The sequence below is a fragment of the Ooceraea biroi genome, chromosome 1 (assembly GCF_003672135.1).
Source record: "Ooceraea biroi isolate clonal line C1 chromosome 1, Obir_v5.4, whole genome shotgun sequence".
In the NCBI taxonomy this organism is placed as follows: Eukaryota; Metazoa; Arthropoda; class Insecta; order Hymenoptera; family Formicidae; genus Ooceraea; species Ooceraea biroi.
In genome coordinates, this window is record NC_039506.1 from 14,983,890 (window position 1) to 15,009,130 (window position 25,241).

Sequence of the window (25,241 nt, forward strand, 5' to 3'; positions counted from 1 at the left end):
CTCGCTCGATCAGCGCGAAACAAGGCAGTGGGCTTGCCGTCACGTCTGTTTCAGGACGAGCGAGACAGGGCGCGCCTCGTAGGGCGGCGAATGTTCTTCCGCGAACGGGCTTACGCTCAATATACGCGAAACGACGCGGGACAGCGACACGGGGGGGTTGAAAGGCCGGGGTGCGGTGATCGCGCGAGAGGAAGCGGAACTCTGCTCTATCTGGAGCAACGGTGCAATGGCAGGGCGACGGAGAGACGAAGATAGAGACACGTAGAGAGTCATCCGGCTGATGAAACGACGCGACAATCGCAGCATCCGACGACGAGGAGGCGGCGTACAGCAGCAGTAACCCGAGGTGGTGAGATACGTACTCTCCTGGCGGATCATGCCACCCGCCTCGCGACGCCACGTGACCGTCGGCTCCGGTGTCCCTGTCGCTGCACAGCGCAGCGTCACGTTGCTACCCTCTCGCACCACCATGTCTGTACTAGTGGGGTAGTCCAGGATATCCGGCGGCACTGAAACAATGACCACATTGCGACGAGACGTTCCAGAGATTACACTTGCGGGCGCTCGCGCGCGCGATAATATTGCGCTGCGCTGCGGCCGTTCACACACGGTCGGATAGATTACTATCTAGGGGATGTGGCGGCTACCCTACCCTGATCGTGCTCGGCTTTAACCACCGATTCTGCGCCCGATACTCCGCGGCGAGAGCACGCGCGCGAAACGTTCGCGGCCCGTTCGCTCGCGAATGACCAACCGCTCGTAAAATCCTCGTCTCGCTCTCCTTCCCCCTTGATCAACGAATTCGGACGGATACCCGATACGTCCTGGGCTACGTGCGGTTCGCGAGCGTGCCTCCGCTTGCTCCGGGAGACAACCCCTTTGTTCCATTTTGAAGGAGCTTTCTCGCCGGGAAGAGACGATCTTTCCGCGGCGCGTCGGTTACGGCGGTTACGGCGCGTGACTTTAACGGATCGTAACCCACGTCGCTTTGTCGTTCGGATCAGCAACATCGGCAGCAGGATGAGGTGGCGTGCAGGGACGCGCGATATTAGGGTGGCGAATCTATTTCCTTTTTACGATGCGTGCTCGTCCTCGAATACGCTGAAGGATAAATCTTCGGAAAGACGCGAGTTTGCTATAAGAGGATCGATTGCTCTCTCGCGCGCGTGTTTCGGACTTTATGCAAAACGATGATGTATCGTGTATTATAATTGTTTGCGTAATAATTCGAGTGACTGCACGCAAAGCGTAAAGTATAAAATTATTTTTGTATTTAATTTACTAATTTGTTACTTCGTTAATAATTACGTAATTTCATATGTGTGCATATTCTGTTGTATTCATGTCTACCGCAGCTTTTATAAATGCCGGGAATACGTTATTCACATTACAATATTGTAACGTGAAAATGTAACAGCTGCCATTGTTTTATGAATCAATGCACGAATGTTATCTCTAAGCTGGCCAAGAGAACGATCTAAGTGGATTACTACCGAGCGGAGTTGCGAGCAATCAGTGCGCCAGGCAAAATAAATCCATCAGGTCGCTTTATCCGAGTTTAGTAAGTGACAGTCAGATATAGCATACGATACGGCGGATTATATTCTATGCTTAGACGCGATACACCGGTTAGTTTAGAGTTTGCCGTCCATCCCACGCGGTAACAGAGATATACGTAATAATTCAACTCCAAAATATCAAAACCGAGCACTCTATGTATACGCGGCTGCATCCATACCGATCCGTTTAACCATGTTTAAATATGGATCACTAAGGCCTCTATGTTTCGACTGATCGATTTTCTTCCGAGAAGCTTGAATTAATCATTGAGCCACTTTGCACGCGGCCGCGTCCCGTAAGATGACGACACGTAACATAGAAAAATATATGGAAGCTGAGCGAGATCGTTCAATTTTCTCTCTCCCTTTGACGCAAACGCAACGGAATACTCGAGAGAGAAAGAAAGCCGCCTATCCCGACGGGGACAAAAATTTGCAACAGCCTCGTTTCCCTCACGGTTGAAATCCACATGCTGGTAAAATGGTTTACCGAATTGTAAATTATTTCTACACTCGTTTGATATATTCATTGATAACGCTTTCAAGAAACAATAATTTAATTACAATAATTTAATTTAATAACGAGTATGCTGAAACGAGTTCCGAAAAGATATGATTAAAATATCGTTAGCGAATAAATACAATTTTCGTCATTGTTAAAATGAAGAATAGGAGGTCAGTGTTTCTGCTATGGAATAGATTTACTCACGATGCTAGAAATTAATCGATGCCCTTATTTAAGCATACATACGAGATAGTTGGATAAAACGCAAGATATGATAAAATGACAGCATGACAAAGTAAAATAACGCAGTTATCTGGCCGGAAAATGTCCGCAACCCGTAGAATGCATAAACATTCCCTTCAGACTGCATGGAGGCGCTATGAAATACTTGCACGATAAAAACGCGATTGCCCGCTGCGCCGTAAATAAGCTAAAAAATTCAGTTTTACATTAAATTTTGAATGTAAAAGAGCTACCGACATAAAAATTAAGAGGGCATAGCGCCGCCTCCGATTTACACGCTTCAACGATGTTAAATTAAATCTCGCATTTAACATTGTATGGAGTTTCAAATTTGTGGAAGTAAAGAATATTTTATGTTTTATATTACGATTATTTCAAGCAACTTGTTCCATTTTACCAGAAAAGTAGTTCCTTATATAGACAATCGATCAAGACAGAAACGTTCGACTGTCACTAAAATATCTTCTCTTTAAGATATTAATTACACAATAAAAAATTTTTTATGAATGCATATGAAGCGAAGCTCAGCAAGTTACTTATTTTTACGTTTGCATGGCGCCGAGGATCATAAAAAATTCCGCACTAAGACTTCCATTTTGATAAAAATTGTCACCTATACTTATACCATTCGTTATATTGATTCCTACATTCGAGTGAGTTATAATTTAGAATGGATTGACGTGGCTGACGACAAGTTTTACGTCGTCGATAATTCGTGTATGTATACCGGGGAGGAGGAAAGGGGAAGAGGAAACGCATCCCTTTCGACAGAAGGAGAGCAGCGTAAAAAGTATAGGACATTTATGACGTCGCCAATTCTTCACGATGATCAAGCCGCGCCCTTCGCGAGAATCATCTTCACTGTCCATCCGTTTCCGTCCCTTTCTCTCCCCCTCCTCCCTTCCATATATTTTGCGCTGCACAATGCGAGGAATTTCGTTATCGAGTTGCCTTTCGGGACGGAATGGAGCCGAATACGGCTGGTGCGCATGCAGGCATTGCTCGCGCCCGGAAAGACGGTTGGGCCGGGAATGGTTTTCCCACGGCTTACGCGGACCAAATTCCCACCCGGTCACGAAAGAGACTACCCCCTTCGTGAATAGTCCTCTCTCGGAGACCGACGTCGCGTCCCTCCTCCGGTGAGTTACGAAAGACGTGTTCGGGAAGGCAAAGAGACTCTCCGGGACGAAGTTTCCGCGCGGATGCGAAAAAGTAAGTAAGATGGGAAGAGGACGGGGGAGGATAGCGCTTCCGCGCACTAACGACGAGACGGTGGAAGCGAATGGACGGGGCCCCGCGATTGCATAAGGGTACAAGCACACGCGAGTGCATGAGTGTGTACCCCATAAAAAAGCGAGAAGGGGATGGTGATATTATCCATACGCTGAAATCGATAAAATAACGCTCTTTCGATAATTGATGAGTCAATCTGTAATTACCCGCTGGCGATCGACTGCCCGAGCGGTCGCTTCCGGCGACTGTATAAATCCGACCAATTTCCGATCCATTTTTAATGGCGATGTACCTCATCGATGAGAATTCCGAGGCTCAACGCAGTCGAAGCAATATTGTTTTATAGGTTTATTTAAAAATCTCTTTTTCTTCCTCTCTTTCACCCTCTCTCTCTCTTTCTCTGTGCAAGTTGCGCGTATATTTCATTCATTCCTAACATCGCCGGTCTCGTTAGTCGAAACACATTCCTGCCCGCAAAACAAAATCCAAGTTCTCCGATTTCCATTTTTATCTCCGCCTCCTTCCATCTAACTGTTCTAACGTGACGTAACGTTCACTAGCGTGATTTCATCGATACGCCCTCACAACGATCGGCCATACATTGATGCGTTCTCATTTATTCAATGAGTCCATATTACGAGCACCGCAGTTTAATCGTTAATAAAGGCAACATACCGATGAGACGGTATGTGCAGGGAGGTCGCAAGGGATTTTTGCGCTGCACGGCACCGAAATGCCCCGTGGTATTTTCACAATAATGTTTGCGCGGTCCCAACAAAGAGAGAACCGAAATGAGAATGGCTTTCTGACGACGCGACGGTAGCGAATCGCGACGGTGCGCGGCCGAACAACGCGCGTCACTGAATGGCAGTACGGAGCGAATTCTTCCAAAGAATTAAGCGGACATCGGGCAAAAAGCGATTCCATGCCGGCGGCGCTATGCCCGGTGGCATCACGGGTCACAGAGATATCACCGGTCGCGGGCGTGCAATTCATTTTGCCCGAACTGCGTCGGAGGGAGTGTAGGAGGGAAGGGGCGCAACAAACGGGGCGAAAAAAAGCGTCGTATCCGCAGATAGTATATTTATTGATACGGGAAAACAATTGGGTCGAATTTATTATTTCACGCGTGCCCGCGCGCGCGCGCATGCATCGCCGCGCGACGTTTTTCGTTTTTGTTTGTTCTTGCAGGGGATGGCAGGGAAGAGAATCGCGTTTTATTCGCGTTCAGAACTGCAAACACATACAAATACAAATACAAACACACACACACACACACACACACACACACACACAGAGCTTGTGCGAACGTGTTTCATACCATCGATATCTTCGAGTGGTCCCTCCGAATAGCCGCTATATTTCGTGACGTTCCGATAACGTTTGAAAAGCTCGCGATCGAACGGGCAGATAGTCAGTATGAGACGCTTTGGACCAACGTGACACTAAATTGATGCACGCGTGCACCAAAGTCTGTCAAGATTGTATTACGCAAAGGAGCAGCGAAAGGCATCCTGTCAATCCCGCCTGACAATCGGAGATCAATTACGGGTAATGCGAGACGGAAGCTTTCGATTCTGTCGTCGCCTTATTAATGTTGCATGCAGAAAATCCTCGCTTCTCTACGTTCTGCAAAGTTAAAAACATATATTTCATAAAATATTTAAAACGAATAATTTGAAAAAAAAACACGGAAAAGTCAGTACGCCGTAATATCGAGTACGTTAAAGCTGAATCGACATCTCATTAGAAAAGCTCAGTAAAAGAAGCACTCAACGAACTTTCAAGTTTCTCTCATGGATTTTTTACTAATTGACGTAAATGATCCAAATTTAAAGAGTAAACTTTGCTCCGTTTTATAATAGGTTTCATGGTTTTCAAGTGAAATCTGAATCTAATTACCCCGATACCAATCAGAATAATTACACACATGTGTGGTACTTGCAGATTCTACACACGCGTTTACTCACTTCCGAAAAGTGTACGCTCGACCAATCGGTCACGTAAGCGGGAGACGTGTAATATCACACCGGGGTGAGTTGACCAAGTCACTAATTCCACCACGATAAACAAGAAATGTAACGAGGGTTGCGCGCGATAAGCCCGAGCTTTATGCTCGTACACGTATGCACCCTACATACGGGAAGCGAACGCATGAGCGCACGAGACACGTGTTAAGGTCCGCAAACTGTTATAAGTTCAACGGCAAATTGATAGTCGTTAATGGAACGAGATACCGTTGACACAAAGCGATATAGAGATCCGTACGTGCGCGCTTGGCCATGTGCACGTGGCGCTAAATAAAAAAAAAACACCCTGAACGATAAAATAAATATTTTTCCGCAAGAATAATTAATATTTTAAACAGCGCGCAGCACGGCGTACCGATTGCACTTGTTATATTTATCAAGTTTCCTGTGTTTTAATATTTATCTGTTTCCTGAATTCTCGAAAAAAATCTCGAAAAAGATGAAACAGAATACTCGCTCGACTCGATTCGATCGTCCGAAATTGATTAACGCGGGGGCAACGCAAGCATCCGCTACAAATTGCGCGCTCGCGCGAGTTTTACTAGCGTAGAGAGAAAATTATCGTTATACTGTTTCGTAGTAAGTACTTGGTTAGTGTAAATTCAGCGCAAGTGCTATTTTACGACTTTCACGCCCATGGTAATCCATGGAAAACAGTTTTACATAATTACGGTGAATTTTTCACGCACACATCATCAAAGAAGCCAATATCGTTGTTCCGGCAAATAATGCCAGTGCGAGAGTTTCAGGAATGCACAATAGGGACCGTAACGAATTCGCGCAAGTATAATTTTTCTCCCTGCATCCCGCCCCCTTTTTAAATGCAGATTGGAGCAAACTGCGATCGACGGTTCGATAGCGTAAGAAGAAAACTAACCAGCCAGTCGGCGTTTTTCTCCTTTTTCCTTGCCTCTTTATCTCACATTTGAAAAGCGTCAACGATAAACGTATTGTTAAGCAATAATAAATTAACAACCTATTATCACGTTTTTCACACTCATCGCAGAACGTATTTTCAGATTTATATTTGCAAAAGTATAGTTTAACGAGTTAAAAAAAGGATCAGTATTAATCAATATGCGTTATTATTCCCTTAAACCTTGCCGGTGTCACAATGCTGATCGTGCGTCGGTGCCATTTTCTTCCTGCTCGAAAGCGACGCGAATTGTCGGGGTGCGGGGGTGGACGCGATGTGTCATCCGATAAAGTGGGAAAGGGGCGAAATAACCGGTTGCCGGTTTTTTCTCTTCTTCTCGGCCCCGACCGGCGCCTTGACGATGCGGTAGACGATAGGCCGGGCCCGATAAAGAAGAATCTTAACGAGGGGGAGTTGGCGCGACCCAGGTTAAACCACACGCTTATACACCGGACGAGAGGGTTGGAGAGCGGGTGGTACTCAGCGGCAGCCGTGGCCCGGACGACTTGTGGCGCGAAGAGGTCGACCGGTTATTAGAAGGGGGGGGTGCACGAGTGGAGAGCGGGAAGGTGTCTAATAGCCCGCCAAGAGTACAATCGCTCGCGGGTGGTTTTGGCCGCGGAGGTACGTACTTTACATACATTTGCATCCCGCCGCCACAAATCCGGCCGATCGCGGAAGGTCGGGGCGGAGTAACGCCACGGATGGCGTCTCTATCTTGGCAAGCCACCCGAACCGGCTTGCCGAGGTGTGAAATCTTTAATCTATTCGGGCCGCCTTCGGCCGTCCGACAGCAAAACGACAAGTCGCGAGTTACGCGTTTCGAAGTGCAACGAGACGTTCTTTCTCGTGGCGTTTGCTCTGTAACGTTCATTCTACAAGGAGTTGCGGAGGTTTTGACCAAGATGCAATCGATATTGAAGAAGAGAGATATTTTTAATAGTAGCGTTTGCTCCAATTTCAACCTTTATACATATCAGTTTTAGCTCTTTTTATGATTAAATCGATATCCCAGATGGTCTCCAATCGTACATGATCTCTTTAGTTTTATTTTTGTATACACGAAACGTACATAAATAAAACATGGATTCTTCTTTCATTATCAATGTAAAGATATGAAAAGCACGTTCGTTGAATGCAGAGCGCATTTTTATAATATACTGCTCTGTCATAAATATCACAAATGAGCTTGATTATAATGTTTCATGTGGTTTACACTCGTCTCACTGTTGCAGTGATTAATACAGTTTCACGCCTATATAGATAATCGATAATAATCAACTGATGATTATCGCAAATAATACTGATTATTATTCTGGAATATTGCATATTATTTTGATCATCATATGTCAATTTCCACCTAACAGAATACAAATTTCAACGTATCGATCGTCCGACGACAATATAAGATAACCGCGCCGCTTGGTGCCATGACGCCTGTCAAATCATATTACAGTGACGCAAACGAATTGAACGATTTTTCTTGGAAATAAATGCTCGGTGTGCATCCATCCGCGAGAACATACCACCCGTCTCACTTAAATCCTAGTTAACGTGAGCTTCGCAATGTATCAATGGGATACTATCTGTGAACTTGTTAAGAGATATAAATCAGTGGGTTCAGCTGAGCTATTTATGGAGATGCATTAGCCACCGCCACAAGAGTATAGAATGCCAGCGTTTATTTGGTAATTTCCGGCAGCCCGATATTCATCTCTCGAAAATGCTATTGCGCCAGTGCGCGCGATAGAGCCGGCCGACAATCTCCAGAGATCAGGAATTGTGTCAGACCTTCGTCAGGGCAACTGATAATTGGTAGCACAAAGTGGAAAGGATACGTTCGTTAAACCAGGGAGATAAAACGGCTCGATCTAATAAAAATATAGGATGAATATACCTCGGATTGACAATAATTGACCGAGGTGGAGGGATGAAGTATAGTAGACTTCTACCGGGTAATATTTTCATTGTCCTGTATGTATTGTAACGCACCGAATGAACGGTAATAATTTCAACCGTTTCAGCCACGTCGTTTTACCCGGCGGCCACTTTTAATAGTGAATTCGATACAACGTTCTATTTAAAAAAAGGGAAATAGTAACAATATAGAAAATATTATTTTAGCGTAACTATTATTAAAACAGCTCACTGCCGTGATGATAGAATAACAGTAATTTATAACAATTTAATTGCTGCCAGGTTGTACGTTCCGCGTTACTTCCGCATGAAGCAGACGAGAGAGGATAATATATCTCTTGTCTCCACCCCTTTCCTCTTCGCCCTGGGGAATTGCTTAATTAAGGTGAAGGTCAGCCTTGCGGGGGAGCGGCCGTGCATGGTGGTGTCCGCGGGTAGCCGCGGGACAAATAATCAGGGATTGAATATCGGTGTCTCGTAGTAGCAATCACGGCTTCCTCTAGAGGTACCAGCGGTGTCCGCTAAGAGGACCGTTGTTGGCGAAGTTTGACAAGTTGGCGGTAACGGGGACGGGCGGCGCCAAGTGCCAAGAAAGTTCCAAGGCAGGATCAGTTGATGCATAGTCGCGGGAAGAAGGATGCTCCTTGCCAGAGTGTAGGACGTGTTCCGCGGGACAATCGCGAGTTACGTGTACATGGAGAAAGAGAGAGAGAGACAGACAGACAGACAGACAGAGAGAGAGAAATTGAATCCTGCTTAGTGGAGTCTTGCAAAGATCTCCCGGTCACGAGGAGTTTCCTGACGGCGCGAGTTACAAATTCACGAGCAACCTCGAACGCACGATTTGCTCGCAAATATTTGTCGGCAACGTTCCTTAAATTATTCCGTGACTTTCAGTCCTCGTCGAACAATTTTCTGCCTCTTAGGTGTTATGAAAATTGAAAGTTTCATTCGCGCCGCGATCAGTTCGACGTCAATCACGGAATTATGCGCGCGCGACACATGGCACTTTACTGTCTTCAGCTTCGACGATTGTTTAGAATGCACTTATTTTACTATTTGTTTGATTATTTTTTATTATTTCTCTCTTTGTCTTTTTCTTTTATTAATTCTAATAATCGATGCGGCATTATTGTATCTGGTTATGCGATTGGAAAATTTTACGCAAATAAACGTACTAAAATATTTTACATTAAAATGTTCAGAAGATTATATTATAACATATAACATAATTAAAAAAAAATTAATTATTGAAATATGAATTCACATTTTTAATTCATATTTTTAATTCTGCATTCTGCATAGAAAAAATCGTTCCCGAAAGACAAAAAATTCAAAGCACATCCTATGCGTCGAAACAGATAAACCTGAGCCATATTTTCCTTAATAAACGCTCAATCTGCTGCCGTTTATAGCTACTTAATTTCCAATTATCGAAGTTAATAATTGACGTCACGTTGCGAAAGAAAGACCTCATCAATGCAAATAAAAGACAGATAAGTCACTGTATTAATGAGACCTTTTGCACACTTTCTCTTCAAAGAGCCTCTGCAGCTCTTTGACTTTAGCGCACAATTAGCGAACAATAATAACATCACAATGGCAAAAGCGCCTTGTATAACGCGCGGCAGGCGTTTCCGGTCAAAGAAATTCCGTCACTGTTATCCAGCAGATAAAGCCGAAACGGACAGGCCGAGCCGGCGAAGTCGTGCACATTCAAAGCGTCGCGCAGCATTGGCGCTCATCAGTAAAATTGTACGAGTTATTGCAGCTTCTGCATGTCGCGCACGTTGCGCTGCGCTTTTTTTGTGTAATACAATAATCTGTATTGACTACAGAGAGTGGGAAAGCATTTGTAACTTTCAAACGCACGATAATAAAGCCACGCATCACATTCATCCGGTGCGCGTGACACACCGGTGTTATCTTTGTATCTCTCTCTCTCTCTCTCTCTCTCTCTCTCTCTCTCTCTCTCTCTCTCTCTCTGATAGCAGCGGATATCTGGGATCGCACGACAAAAGCGTGCAATAATTATGATTCGTCATTTGTTTGATATGATAATAAAACGCCTGGATTTAATGGCACTGGAAACTGACGCGACTTCATGCGCGCGTGTTCGCTCGCTCACTCGCTGACACGTACGTTTGCCTCAGTAACAATGTGACATTTTCCACGGGGATACAGCGCATTTATTAATAACCGATTCAATTTTCGCGTTGTGTAATTTCGTTTGTAATAAATAATATTATGGATAACATCCGAGAGAGCGCTCATAAACCTCAGAACATACATCTCGAATCGGTAATTCAGCTGATGCAATTTTAAAAGCTCCTCACACCGCGATCCGTGACGGATCCGGTTTACTCTTTGCGATCTGGATTTTTTGTGGGCACGTCAGCACGCTGCCTCCTTGCAGAACATTGAATAAATTATGGGATGAAGGTAATTCCGTGATCCGTTATTAATTTTATCGGGCTTAGAGGCTATCGACAAGTGCTCCGATGCCTCGCGGGTTTTACGCGATATCGGGTTTAATTATCCTTTGCGTTTGTCACACCGGTGTGCACTTGACGTCCCGCTCCTCAAATACCGGCTCGTTAACGGTCGTTCTACCGATTACGCACGGACGACGCGGCGACGGTAACGACAAATTCTTTCCGAGGAAAATTAGAAGATCGTGATCATTACCAACGACTTTGAGAAATCCAGTGATGCTGGACATCGGGTCTGTATTAACCTGGCACATGTACCAACCGCTGTCATTCCTGCGTGTGTCTTTTATATGCAGGGACCATGTCCGGTGGCCGCTGTGACTCACTGCTATCCGATGATTCTTCGTAATAACGTGATTCGCTATCGTCAGTATCGTCTGCGTGTCGACTCGTAGCCACGCTACCTGCAACACAAAGCGCGGCCGATCAAATGGAGACGTTCATTCGAATAGAATCGTATTTTTCAAATGGTATGTTTTATTGCACCGGGCACTGGGCCGTGCGACGGCATGCATATAAATATGATCGGCTCTGGCCGGGACGATATTTAGACCGTGATCGCGCTATTTTGCAAGCGCACTTTATTTATTCCGGTTTCGCGTTTTCGCGTGCAAGCGCTATTCGGATGCCCTGATGCCTTGTTTATACCGAGTTTATGCAACGCATAACGTAAATACAATTTCGAAGCCCGCGCCGTGCCCCGACGTTAAAAATGCGGCATGAATAGAAACGTCTATCGTATCGCATACGCAGGAGAGGTCTTATTATTTCTAAGTAGTTTGCGGATTCTTTGAAAAGGTTCCAGAGCAAGAAAGTTTCGTGTAAATATACGCGAAACGCGATGCCTCCGCTAGAGGCATAAATCAATTCTCGCTGACAGCTCGGACGAATGAATATGCGGAAAATAAAACGGTAGAAGAAAAATATCGATAGAAATATAAAAGAGTAAGGTATTAGTTTTGGTAACAGATTCTTATTTTCACTTCGATCAATTACTATTAGCAGCACATCGAGATATCTGTCGATTCTATTAGGTTGTAACATGTATTCATTACTAAAAGCACTTAAATAACGGGGCAAATACATGTTACAACCCAATACATGTTTAATACTGTTTTTCCACGGTACTTCGCTTGCACTCGAAATAGGACGATTTTAGTTGCCGTCATAACGAACATGCATTAACCACATCGAATAGGTAAGAAAACAAAGTAAGAAAGCGTCAAGTAAAATTTAATGAAGCAACTTCTTCAGCTGGAGGGGAATATGCTCGCATAGAGTCTCGCAAGTATTTTGAGACACATGTTTCAACATGCACCGAATTAAATTTTCGAGATGCATTTCGTGCTCTGCTTTCCCGCAGCGCTATCATATTCACAGTGATAACAGAACGCGAACCTGGATAGCTACTTTGTACCACTTTAGCCTGTTGCAGACAGCGTTACAGAAGTTAATATTTTACCATATCGTGCTGTAAAAGAGATTTACATTGCAAGTCCCTCTCGACGAAAAACACGAGGAGCAAAATGACATTTTCGGCAGATTTTCAATCAGTTTCATTATAGTCGGAGAAAATAATAATAACGAGAACATTCTTTTATACCGAATAACGCTATATATAAATCACTTTAATAATATAATAATGATACTCTTGACATAAATCTCACGTTACATCGATTATAAATTCAATTCCACACTACACTTTAACGAATTCAAAAGACACATCTGCCGGTCGAATAAGAATGCAACGAGACGTTTCAGAATTCGTTTCAGGATTGCGCATTAAATTCTTCGCGGAAACCGGAGGGAGCGCTCAAAAGATGTGTCAAAGCTACAGTGTCATCCCCTGTAAGGCTATCATAATATCAGGAACCGAATCAAAGGGAATAATAATGTGGGCGACCCGGTTACCGCTTTATCGTATCTCATGCCACCCAGTGCCCCTTCATTCCCTTCGCCCACACAAAAGCAATCCTTCTTTTATCTGATCCAATATTCGCGGAATATGCGGCGCTTTAGAACACACCTGTCGCTTTGTAAATCGCGTCGCAGTCCAGCCGAGATATCTCATTAAAAAAGTAGATGGAGCGCGGTTCCCGCGTTTGTTCTTCTCATAGCGGAAGAAAGGACGAAGATCTTGGTGGAACGACGACGACGACGACGACGACGACAACGCCACAGCGCACGCGGTTTTATTTATGAATGTCCGTTGCGCGAGTCTTCCGCTTTTCCCTTCAACTTCATCCTCCGTCCCCTTCTGTCTCCCGGTATTCCCCTCGACCGTCTTTCCTGTTCTCATCGTGGAAACCGTCAACGCGTCTCATCGTCCAAGTGCTACCGACAATGCGCTCGACGCGCTTACCAACTACGCTCGTAACATAAAGAGAGCGTAATGGAGATAGAAAGAGAGAGAAAGAAAGAAAGTGAGAGATAGGTGGATACGGAAAGAGGGTGCATGAGGAAGCAAGAGAAAGGAACTTCTTGTTACACCGAAGTCGTAATATACTCTCTCGACAGCGTTTTAACGTGTGCGCGGTCTTCGCGTATACCCGCGTATGCGCCTCGGTCCGTAGGCGATGTGTGTCGCGTACAGTTGCACCCGTCTTGCGCTTCATGTATGTCGGACAGCTGGAGGTGATAGTCGCGAAGAACGTGAGGAAAAGGCAAGACGAGGAAGACGGGGTAGGTGGAGAAAGAGGAGAAGGACGTTTCCCGGCGAGCGAGACTCGAGGGCGGAAAAGCCGATGGTTACGTCCGCCAAGAAAGAAACGCTCGGCGAGGGTAGGTGTCGGTGGAGGGGTGTGCGAACGAGCGCCGAAGAAAACGGCGCCGAAGCGTGGACTCCTTGTGCAGGGGCCGGCAGGGGGTCGGTTGTAAATTGTGTGCGCAAGACGGGGGTGCGAAAGCTCTCCGGGGCTGATAGAGGAGACGTGTGCGCCGCGTCTATGTGCATATGCACTTCGTTTCTTTTCTCACCCTCTCTGTCCTTTCTTCTCTCAAGCTCCCTTTCTCCTTCCCTCTCTCTCTCTCTCTTTGACTTTTTATCTCTCTCTCCCTTTCTCTTTCCGAGAGTACCAGGCGTATCGGCGCGCACGTAATGGAAGGCAATGTCGTCCGCGTGCTGCAATCGCGCGCGTGCGATCGTGGTCGCGCGACTCGGCGCGCGAATTACCGTCCAGGCAATTACTTAAGCTCGCGCATACCGAAATGCGAGCGAGCGAGTAAGCGAGTGCGGCGTGCAAGTTTCGCTCTTACAAATGATTCGTTTCGCGGTAACGACATAATTGCACGTCGCCGTAATCCCGTCCGCGGAATCCTGAATAAACACCACGGAAATCCCTCATTCTCCCCGCGTTTCTCCCTCACTCTCTTTCTCGTTTCACCCCGTGTCCCCCTTTTTTCTTCCTCCGGCGGGGCCACTTCCGCCGCCTCCCTTTTTTCGTTTCACGCGCGCTCGCTCTCTGTTTCCTGCTTTAGACGTGGCGCAACCACCCTCCCGCCGGCAGGCCGGCCGCTTGAAAGCGGCGAGGGGAAAAATCAGAACTCGCGGCGCGGGCGACTCTTTATTTTCGTTTACGTCAGAGTCGGTTGCACGCGACGACGATACCTGTGTGTACATCCCCCTCCCCCTCCTTCCTCCCGTTCTTTTTTACCCGAGCTCTTTCCTTAGCGCACCCCAACCACCAAGCAACCATCCGCAACCACCTGCCGTACTCTTCCCTTCTTTCCTCCAGCAGCAACCCTCGCTTTATCCCTTTCAGTTGCGGCGAGTACGAAAGGTATCCGCGAGTTCTTTAATTTCGCGAGATATCTTGCGGAGGCGCGCGAGTGGGCGCTCTTCACCATCAGTGCGACTCGGACTTCTCGCGCCGGGTGAAAAATGACTCGGCCAAGTTTACCCCGTCCGGGGGATGCACCGTGTCCCGGCCCGGCAGACGATCGCTCATCCTTTCCTCTTCGATTTCTCTTCCGTTCGCGTGTGCTCATGCAATCGTCGCCCGACCAACGGGATGGAATAGCTATTCTTAGGGGTAGTCTGTTCTAGGGGTGAACAATGTCGTTAACGGTATTGTATAGAAGCTCTAAAATATACCACATTGATTCATAAAAATTGTCCGTAATTATGCTGCATTATATTGACAAGTATCCTTGCTCTGCGATTGAACATTGGGCAATTGGAGACACGGAATCGCACGCGTTAATTACGTCATCATTGCCGGAAGTGCTTTTCAATAATTAGATTACAGTATCGGGTACGCTCATGTGTGTCGCGCTAATGCAACGGCGTACGGTAAATATTATTCCAGGAACGCGGCGTTTGCCGTGCGCGTACGGAAATTTACTTAAATTCGCGACGTGACTTTCCAAACGCAAGCTAATTATACTCATTAGCATTGTCGTCGCAATCAAGGTACATATAGCTACAGTACGAGGGAGCGGAAGACGCGGGTAGCGAGCAGAAGAAAATGGCTGTGATCCTTGCGAGTCGCTTTATGCGATATCATCCGGGTATCATTGCGTACGAGGAAACGCGTTTTAATCCGCGACATGAATTAAAAGTAGTATTTTCTCGCCAACGTGCGGTGGATGGCGCGTAATTGCTCGCGGCTTCAGTGAGCGATGGAAAAACGAGGAGACGGCGATTCTTATTATCCGTCCACGCGCGGTGCTTGGAGGCGATCAAATATTTCAACAAAGCACGGACACGCTTGCGACGAATGACGAGCAAATTCTCGATAATCTGCTCTAAAAGGAAAGCCGGATACACTTGGAGCGAGACCATGCGGGATCCCTAACGTAGCTTGTCAAATATCAGTCAGGATTTGATTAAATCAGGTTTTAGTGTAATTAGCGATATCGATTGATTTCAGGATGATACATGTACATAGAGACCGTAATTCCATTTAGGAATTATGTCATGTATACGTGAGATAAGTACTTAAAAGTTACTTGTCTCGAGTGTTTTATGGACGACCGATATTGAAAATGTAATCAGGTCCGAATTTAAATATCACGATCACCGACAAATGAAATTTTCATATGCATTAATGTGGATTGCGGGTTGCACGCCGTGTCACCGAAAGCAAACGTTATCCGTTCCGAGGTAAAGCGATTAAAATATTTTTTCCGACTCTACGCGTGAATTAAATTACACTGAGAGCTCTCCGATCGGAAGCGAGCGATGCGGAAGTATCGCGCGAGCGGGATTTGCTGTTTGCGATATCGCGATGCACGGGTAACGCGTGTCGTATTGCTAATTCGCAAAACAAAGCGTCATTAAAGCGTGCACGCGAAAATTGGTCGGTTCGGTCTCGCTCGCGCTCGCGCTCGCGCGCGCGTGTTCGCGCGTATTAAAGGCAAATACATTAAAACGTAGCCAGTAACAAAATAAGCGTTAGTTATTCAGGTTTTCTAGCGGCACGCTGGGCAACGTTGAATATTCCGGTGTGCAAATATTGAAAGGTTCTAAGCGCGCGCTCACGGCGCAGCGTACGATGCGGGCGGCTATCGGTATGGTAATAATCACGTTTGCATAACGCCCGCGGTTGAAATGTCTAACGCACGTCATTCACTCTTCGATCGTTGTATGTACGGCGCGATCGCACATACTATGCGACGATCTATTGAAAATTAAAAAACAAAATAGAGAAAAACAGAGAAAAAAACGTGACGTATGCAGCGAGCGGAACGCTCGCGCTGAAGCGGATGCGGCGCGCATAATCCGTCACGACATCCGGTTTTACCATCTCGCGGTGCTTCACGCGTGATGAAGGCACTCGGCTTACCCGCGTTACAAGCGATCGCTAATGCGCGCACACATACATATTTTAATTTTTCCAACGTGGATAGAGATGTACGCACGTTTCGTTAGCGGATTCCGCGTTTGCGTTCGGCTCGGCCCAACGTCACTTGACGATTTTCGAAAAATTTCGGATTCTCGCCTCTCCTCGCGCGCGCACGTATGTGGATGGCATGTTTGTGCACATACACGTGCGATGCGCGCGTGCGCACGTGCGCGCAGTTTTGATACGCGAAACTCGTTTATGCTCGACGTTATATTCAGAACGCTTTATCGCACGAAATGATGTACTGCTGAAAAAGATTGCGCGTTGATATTTCCAGGCTAATAATTACTGCATTCGCGCGGAAAGCAGATTCAATTAGTGTTTAATTTTGCTTTGCCCCGTTGTTGCAATTAAAAATTTATTTTTAACGTGAATGTCTCTCTCGCGGGGCTTAACTGCATTCGAAATTATATGGCGTGCCTGTAGAAATTGCCCCAGATTAACCTTTTCACTTAATAAAAGAAGACCACCAAAACGTACATTATAAAAACAATTGTTTTTCACGTTTTGCTTTAAATTTTACTTCACTTTCGAGCTACATACACGTGATACGCGACCGGACAGGGAAGGCTCGCATTAACTTAATTAAAGTGTCATTTGTAAAATTATGTTTGTTTCACGGACGACGTTTACAATATTCTAATGAGAAAAAGAAGAAAAGGAAAAGAAAAACAAATGCAAGCGAGCGAAAGAAAGAGAGAATTCTAAGACATCGAGATATAACGACTTCTTCTCTGCGTAACTCGCGAGAACTCTGCTCGGCAGAATGTTGTGAAGAAGACGTCGTGAAAAAAAGGGGGGAAAAAAGGAAAAATGTACCTCGTGCAAGATCTCGTTGGCGGCGTCAACGAGCGATCGCTGTTTCGTCTAGATACGGATCAAGCTGCAAGTCGGTACCGCACGTTCATCAAAGAGCGGACAAGATAGACGTCTGTTCACGGCCAGTCAAAGTTTGCCAGAGTGGACGGAGGACGAGGAATACCTAGTCGGCGAATTCGCGATGCAAGTTGTACAGGCGGATAATTAGCCCCGCCGGTACAATCGGCATAATTATTGTCTGTTGTGGCCTACACACCCCCGCGCACTTTCATCCTGTGAGTACTCCAACTTCTCCCTCTCTCGTCACCCTCTTCCTCTCTTTCTCTTTATCATTTGTCTCTACCCGTCCCTTCTCTCGCACTCTCTCTATTTGTTCGACATTTTACACCATCAAACGACCCTGCCACCGACAAAACACACGATCACATTAATGAGCCCAACAAGAGCCGATTGAACGGGTTTTGCCTAAACAAGGAATGCCCTGTTAATTGTAATCGCTCGTCAACCGCGGACGCGCTAATTACAAAGGCAATCATCGTAACGAATGTCAAATACAGATAACGCTATATCCCCGGGTCGTTTGTGTTACCCGTGGACAGGCAGACACGTAATTCCCAAAGCCCGGGCACTCGGGCGCGCGAGCGTTTCTACGACTTATTTGTCTAGCGCATTACCATTAACCCGGTTATGCGCGCAATAAGAAGGCGCTCCGCTCGAGCATAAGCTGATACGTGAAACGCTCGCGCGTTTCACCCTCAACAGCCAACAACCCCGCTGATTGCATAAGGCGACCGTAGTGATAAATGGCACGCTCTGTGCTGCTGGAGATACTTGCTCACGAGAGAGACGAGTGAGAAAAAATTAGCAATGTCCTCCGGGGAACCACGACGGATTGTTAATCCTTTCCGTCTCAATGACTCCATTCATGATTTCACAGAAAAATTGAGAACGGTAATTAGTCCTAATTGTTAGTCATTGACAGCTCCAATAATTCGATAGTCCAATAGTCCAATAATTCCAAATAATCAATAGTAATTTGATCCATCTTGCGTAATTAACTTTCAGAGATGTATTGTTATATTTTTCTCTAATAATAACGAATAAAATATTGTGCACTTTACTTAATCTTCTTTGCTGCAATATCTTTTCTTTGCATTGGAGATCTGGAAGTTAAGAAAATTTGAAGGGGCAGGATGAAGGGGCAATTTGTACAGAAGACTCCGCGACAGGTCTAAAGGACGAAAAGTCCGAAAGATTCGACGCTTTGCACTGCACCCCGTGAGCGCCAGTTTAGTTTAACTTGCCGCGATCTATTAACGGCGCCTTGCGCCGAGTGTACATCACATAAATTGAGTGCTTAAGTTCCAGTCTCCAATCCAGCCAACTCGCGGGGGAGGCTTCGCCTGTTTACTGCAAACTTGAAATTTTATAATAAACTTGAGGCTCCTTCATTATTCTGAACAAGCAGCCTTTTTGTCAAGGATTACGTTATTCCGCGCTTGAAGCGATCGAAACTTATCAGCTCCGGTAGTGGTAGACGTATCACTTGATATTGTTAGCCGTTGAGTAGGTCAGTAATAGCTCGCGGCGTATTCTTGCACAATACTTTCCGAAGGAGCGATAAGTTATAAGTTATCGCGCGACGATGTTGACAGCGCGCGTTTTATACGTGTCTAGCTCGCGTGAACCGGAAGTAGGATCACGTAGCGCATGATTAAAAAGGCACGTCTGCCATTCCCGATTAAACGGAGGCGACGTCATTATATCGCAGAGCCGGCCGGAACGTCCGATATTTCACCACCGCCGTGGCATCCGTTTTTAAAGAACCGGAGAGCCGCTCGCGTATTTATCGATTAAAGAGCCCCGGTCGGTTCACCGCCGCCCGAACGTCAAAGAAAAAAACAATCTGCACATAAAGAAATCGCGAGCACCGCGCGCCGCCGATCGCGAGGTCCTCCTTTCGCTGGAAAATACGAGCGGCCGTATAGTTCCGATCGAATGTGCGTAAAAAAAGAGAATGCAGTAAATGCCAGAACCAGTCCGCGAGGTAAATCATGCAACCCTTCTCCAAACAGGGACGTTACAAGAAGCCACTCGAAACAAATTATTGCAAAACGAAAGCAAGTCCATTTCGACGTCACGGTAGCCCGTGAGTAATACAAACATTTTGCTCGCAACGAATCTCACAATTGATTGAACTCGTCTCGATTAATATATTCGCTGCATTCTTCCGGAAACCATTTATGTGAACTCTAGACACTGGCGACGAAACATAAAGCGAGAACCTGCGGGGAGCAAAAAGATCTCGCCTTTCTTTGGTGAACCAAAAAGTCTCGATCGAGACGAAGGTGGATCAATTTAAGGGACATGTCGCCAGCCGATACGAAGCCGGCTGCTATATGCTTTTTACGCACGGCTGCCGCAACACGCGGTATTCCGCAGGGTACCACGACGATCTGTCGAACAACCTTGCCGATAGAGAGGATCCTGGAAGCACGGGCACTCCGGCGCACTCTCTGCCACCTCGTCCCCTTCCGTCAGACATCATTTTTCATATCTCGACCCCAGGAATATCCGCCGACGGGGTGACGTCCTCCAACCCTCCGACGTCGACAATATGCTGCGTTGATTGAATCGTCGAACGTCAAGGCGCGCGTACCCTGCCACCCTCCGACTCATCCTCCTCTCTCTCTCTCTCTCTTTCTTTATCGCTTTTCTAGCGATCGTTCCTTTTTCCTCATTCAAGCTCTCTTTCTCTCTCTCTCTATTTAATTTCCTCCTTTTTCTGCCTCGTTCCACTCCATTGCCTGACTCTCAACCGAGATTCAAGCTCACAGCACAATCCTTAGCGAGATCGCGCTTAGTAATTCACGCGGCGCAACCGCTCGTGTAACGCCAATCGCTCTGATACGCCGAAGAACGGTGGCGCGGTCAATTCCGACATTTGCCGCGTGCCAATCCTCGCTGGTCGCTAACCCACCCCGTCGTAAAATGCTTTCCAATTTCAGCCCCCGACGTTGACACGGTGGAGAACGTCGCGGTTTCGGTCGGGATCGGGAATTACGGTGGCGCGCTTATCTTGCGGTACGATTATCGACGTGTATCGGCGATGCGACCACTGGAATTTATTATGTATAGAAAATGGATTAATTGCAATAATCGCTGCAATAATGTTGCTGTAAAATGTATTTTTTCGTTAATATAGAATTGTACCTTAATTTGTATACTTTTTTGATATTTTAACCCGATTTTATTTTATTGCACATATACTCTCTCTCTCTCTTTTTCTCTTTTATATTGTTTTGTATGCTTTATTCATAAAAATATAATCTCATAAATTATAATCGTGTCGACAGGAGAAGAAGAAAGACATAGTACAGAACAAGTTGGATTTACGAATCCTCTTGGTGCTTTTAACTTTGCATTTTAATAAAACAACGTGCCTTCTTGTAGGATGACAATCGTTTGGAGAATTGCACGAGCAATTTAAAAAGTTTGCGTATCTTTCTGCTACGTCACATCGATTTCTTCTTTCTGACCGGAAAACGGGATGCTGCGAGACGTACCGTAGCGAGGAAGAAACGGCCATCGCTTCCGTATTCCTTTACGGATAACGTAACGGTTTGTCTCTGTCAGAACAAAGCGTTAATGTACATATGCACGACGTTGCTCGGCACGTTTCCTCGGCGCGGAATGCCGGACGTTTAATAATTCGTAATCGCGTGCCGCCCGCGCGAGAAAGAGCAGGAGGAGGCTGCGCGTCGCCGTGCAGCGGAAAGTCGGCCGGACATAAAAATATATCCACCCTTATTCCGTTTTGCTTTGAGCGTAAACTTGCAACCCGGCGCAAGCACGGTGCAGCCGTGCAGGCACAACCGGTGCGAGTGAGCGAGCAAGCTCCCCGGCTCGGTTTAGCGAGAGAAATTCAAAGGAAATACTTAAAAGCGGCGAAAACTGACGCTAATGGAATTTCGTTGTAACTGACACTTTTTTTCCCCCCCGCGGCCTTTGTAGCGTGCGCACGGTGGCGGCGACCGTACTCAGAATTATGAAACTAGATCGGGTTTTGCGGTCGAAATAAAAACCCAACGAGTAATATTCCAGTTAAGGGTGGCCACGGAGGGTCGGGGGAGACAAGCGAGGGCACGCGTGAGACATTCTTTGCGCAACGATACAATATTCAATACGGTACCACGTATCGATTACAGCTCTATACGAGAGGTGCCTCCGAATATAACCGGCACTGCTGGCGCTCATATTATTCATCTGTGATACTGCTCGCGAATAGCTCTGAAATTGGCCCAGTGTCAGCCTAAAAAGAGCCTAGAATAACAGGTTATTAACGATCCCCGCTAAAGTGCTAAGTGGTGTGAAACCAGAACTAATATAATTCCGCGAATCAGCGAAACGGTCAATTTAATGCCACAATAACTGTGGAAATAATAATCTCATTGCGACGTAAAGTGTGCCGCGATATTTGTAGCATCTTTTCTGAATGTTTCATATTCATAAATTTAGCAGTCGCACGGAGACCAAGAAAGCCAATGACGTATACGCATATGTAAATCGGTATACCGTCTTTGAAGCAAATGCACGCATACACGCGGCGCTCCTTTGGCGCTACTCTAGTTTAATGAAGTATGAGCGCGATGGGAGAGGCAGGGGAGGAGGGAAAAAAAACGGCAGCGCGCTTGGTGGACCATTTGGTTCTCTCTTAATTTGTCTCCCGTACGCGAGATGGGAGAGTCGGAGCGCGACGCTGACGCGCGAAATTTCACAAGGAGACGGCAATTACCGCCGGCATGGTTAATAGTCGGCGTATTCGCCGTTGGACTTATTTCATATTCATTAAAACGCGGCATAATTTTATGGGATGCAATCAAGTCTCGCCGGGCGTTACGTTCGACGTTTCGCTTCGACCGGCGCGGCGCGGCGGCAAAATTAATTTCGCGCGAACGCAGACAGAGCTCGCGCTCGATAGATACAAATTTGTTGTCATTTTCTTTCTACCTGTTATCACGATCGCTTACGTGCGTTCGTGCAATCGCACCTCGAATCGATATCATCAACGCCGTATTTTTCTTTTTTTCTTTTCCAAGTATAGTTCTAAGCTCTCATTTTTGACCGACTTTGACGGAACTACGGAAATTGTCCGCGATGGAATTGTAACGAACTGGCTGTACAGCGAGATCCGCGAATAACGATAAAGGCATGCCGTATTTGAAATTTTCTCAGACATGTAAATCCGCTCTGAATCGCCGCTCGGCCATCATGACGTGGACAAAAATCCTTCCAACGTCATTTACATTCGTATGACCGAGTATGATTAATAATGCAGAAATGAAACAGCGTAACAATACAGTCCGACTCGGGACATTCGCGCTTGTATAACTGACTTTATTACGATTATTAACTTGCACATCCGGAATATGAATGTGGAGGCGGATTGCGCAAAGGCGCACTCGCCGGCGAATTGTACCGGGCCAATTCCTCCGGGCACTTTATCGCACTCGCCCGTTTTGAGAGCTCGAGTACTGGGGATCTCCACGAGCGCCGGTCGACACTCGCGGCGATTCATCAGAACGTGCTCGCGTAATTGTCGATGTGTCTCCGTCGCGTTCTCCACGCTACGTTTCCCTGGAAATTTTTATATTTCCGACTTGCCGTGAAGTTTCCCGATGAGCGTGCGACAAGTCACGACAATGACATTTTACTTTGCTCGTCATCTTGCCATTTCACCCGCAAAATGTCAGCCGCGACCCCGTCGCTCGCCGCGCCACGAGAAGCTTACGAAAATGTCACACCTTCGTCTCCGAAGTCCCGGTCGCGCGCGCCAGCCATCCCGGCCGACGTCGTTTCGCATTTTTCGAGCTCACTACGCCTCAGACCGGGTTTATTTTCAGGCGCGAATACGACATACGGCACCGCAGGACGATGCAACTCGCATTCAAGAGACGAGACGGAATATAAGCTACACGACGAGAGACATTTGCTCTCGCTTGTACCGGACGGTGCAACCGGTGGAACGCATTAACGTGCGAATTACCGCGCTGCGCTCGGCGATGGGGCGAGCGAAAGGAATTCTGCGCGCCCAACTTTCACGGTGCGCCATTAGTATTCGTGGGAGGGCTGAAAAATACCCGCTTGATGAGGAAAACCGGTGAACTAAATTTAATAGGCAATTTGCAACGTAACAATTACGAGAGTTACTCGTTTGAATAATCGTTTCTCGTAGTTTTATTCCGATGCTCCTCTTTCGTTTGACGCTTCCCTTTTCACTATTTCATTAAGTTTCATCTTGAGCAGAAGCTATAGCGGATCTGCTTGAATATTAATCATCATGATTCAAGCTAACGATTCATAATGTGAGCGAAAAAATCAATCTTGATGAGAGCGTCGATGGATAACGATACGATACACCGTCATTTCACGGTTCATCGATTTTTCTAGCGCATCTAGAGGCTCTCGAAGTGGCGATAAATTAATGTGCATCGCAATTCCGAACAGTTAATCCTTCTTACAAGATCGGAGAATGCATTCATTTGGAAACGTCCGAAAAACTGCGAAGTTTCTTAATGGGGGCATCATGGAAGAACTTTACATGGCTGACATGGCTGACGTTACCAGTCGCTCAAGGCGATACACCGTTTATTTCGCCCCGGCTGATAAACCATATTTTATACGTATGCGACGCGGTATAGTTAATGACGAAATCATTAATCAAGCGATTATGACGTACAGAATGAACCAATCTGACAGAGTAATTTGTTCCCTCCGCTGAGTTCGCGCACTTACACAGGGGCAGATCTTAAATAGGGGGCTAATGAACCTCCCCGAGAGTACCGAGAATGTGTTTTAAATGTCCGTTCTCTTCCACGACGAATTTTCATCAAGAAATATTCATTACGTTAACTGAAACTTGTGCCACTATCTCGTTTACGCGCTGGATTACTAAGCTCCGCTGCACGGCTTCCGCTTCCGCTTCCGCTCCACCCCGCATCTCGTTTGACCTCCAATCGCAATTCATTACGTAAATGTAATGCTTACGGAACGGCATTTAAAACCTATATATCCGTACAGCGAGTATTACGTGTATGTGCACTGATATAAAAAGAAAGTAGATTAATAACAATATTCGCGAGATACGTTTGTTACGTCATCCAGCATATATGTACGTAATACAAATTCGTTTCTGTTTGTTTCTACTCGACAAAAATGCCGATTATATGTTGAAAATAAAATCCTTTAGTTTCAGGAAAAATTAAACGTGTACATTAATTTACAACGAAATTAAAAACAGATATTGGCGATGGCGAATAATGTAAACCGTGGAGAGATACACGCATTTCCACTGGCAGGTGTAAATTTCGTTTACATTGCTATTTAGATTAAATAATAAAATTCACAAGCGTGATAAACAACGGCGATAGAGCACGCGAATTGGCCGGTCCCTTCTCGTTAATCCTCCATCGCGGTATGAAGCAATAACGGTGAGACGATAATTTTTTATTCCACCGGCTATCTTTCCATCGGCCGATGTTCCTCGCAGACATTTATCTTGCAGTTCCTTGATCACTCGTTATTCCCGCTGCGTAACCCAACCCGAGAAACATTGCACGCACACGTCCCGCCCGGAGATTTATTCCTCACGCGAGTCTTCCCCAATTTTTTAGCCTCGGCA

The 25,241-nt window shown here is 46.1% G+C and overlaps 1 protein-coding gene across 4 annotated transcripts in view; it reads right to left on the reverse strand.

Moving 5' to 3' along the window:
• The window catches only part of LOC105281462 (lachesin), an 83,381-nt gene that overhangs the window by 15,441 nt on the left and 42,699 nt on the right, over positions 1-25,241 (reverse strand). For 2 of the 4 annotated variants that reach the window (XM_026968243.1, XM_011342713.3), the window contains exons 3-4: positions 11,092-11,299; positions 363-509 (exon numbers count right to left, since the gene is read on the reverse strand). In XM_026968243.1, coding sequence (XP_026824044.1) covers positions 363-509; positions 11,092-11,299 — 355 coding nt within the window. The remainder of the gene's footprint in view (positions 1-362; positions 510-11,091; positions 11,300-25,241) is intronic. The other 2 variants (XM_026968247.1, XM_026968244.1) reach the window with 2 other exon arrangements.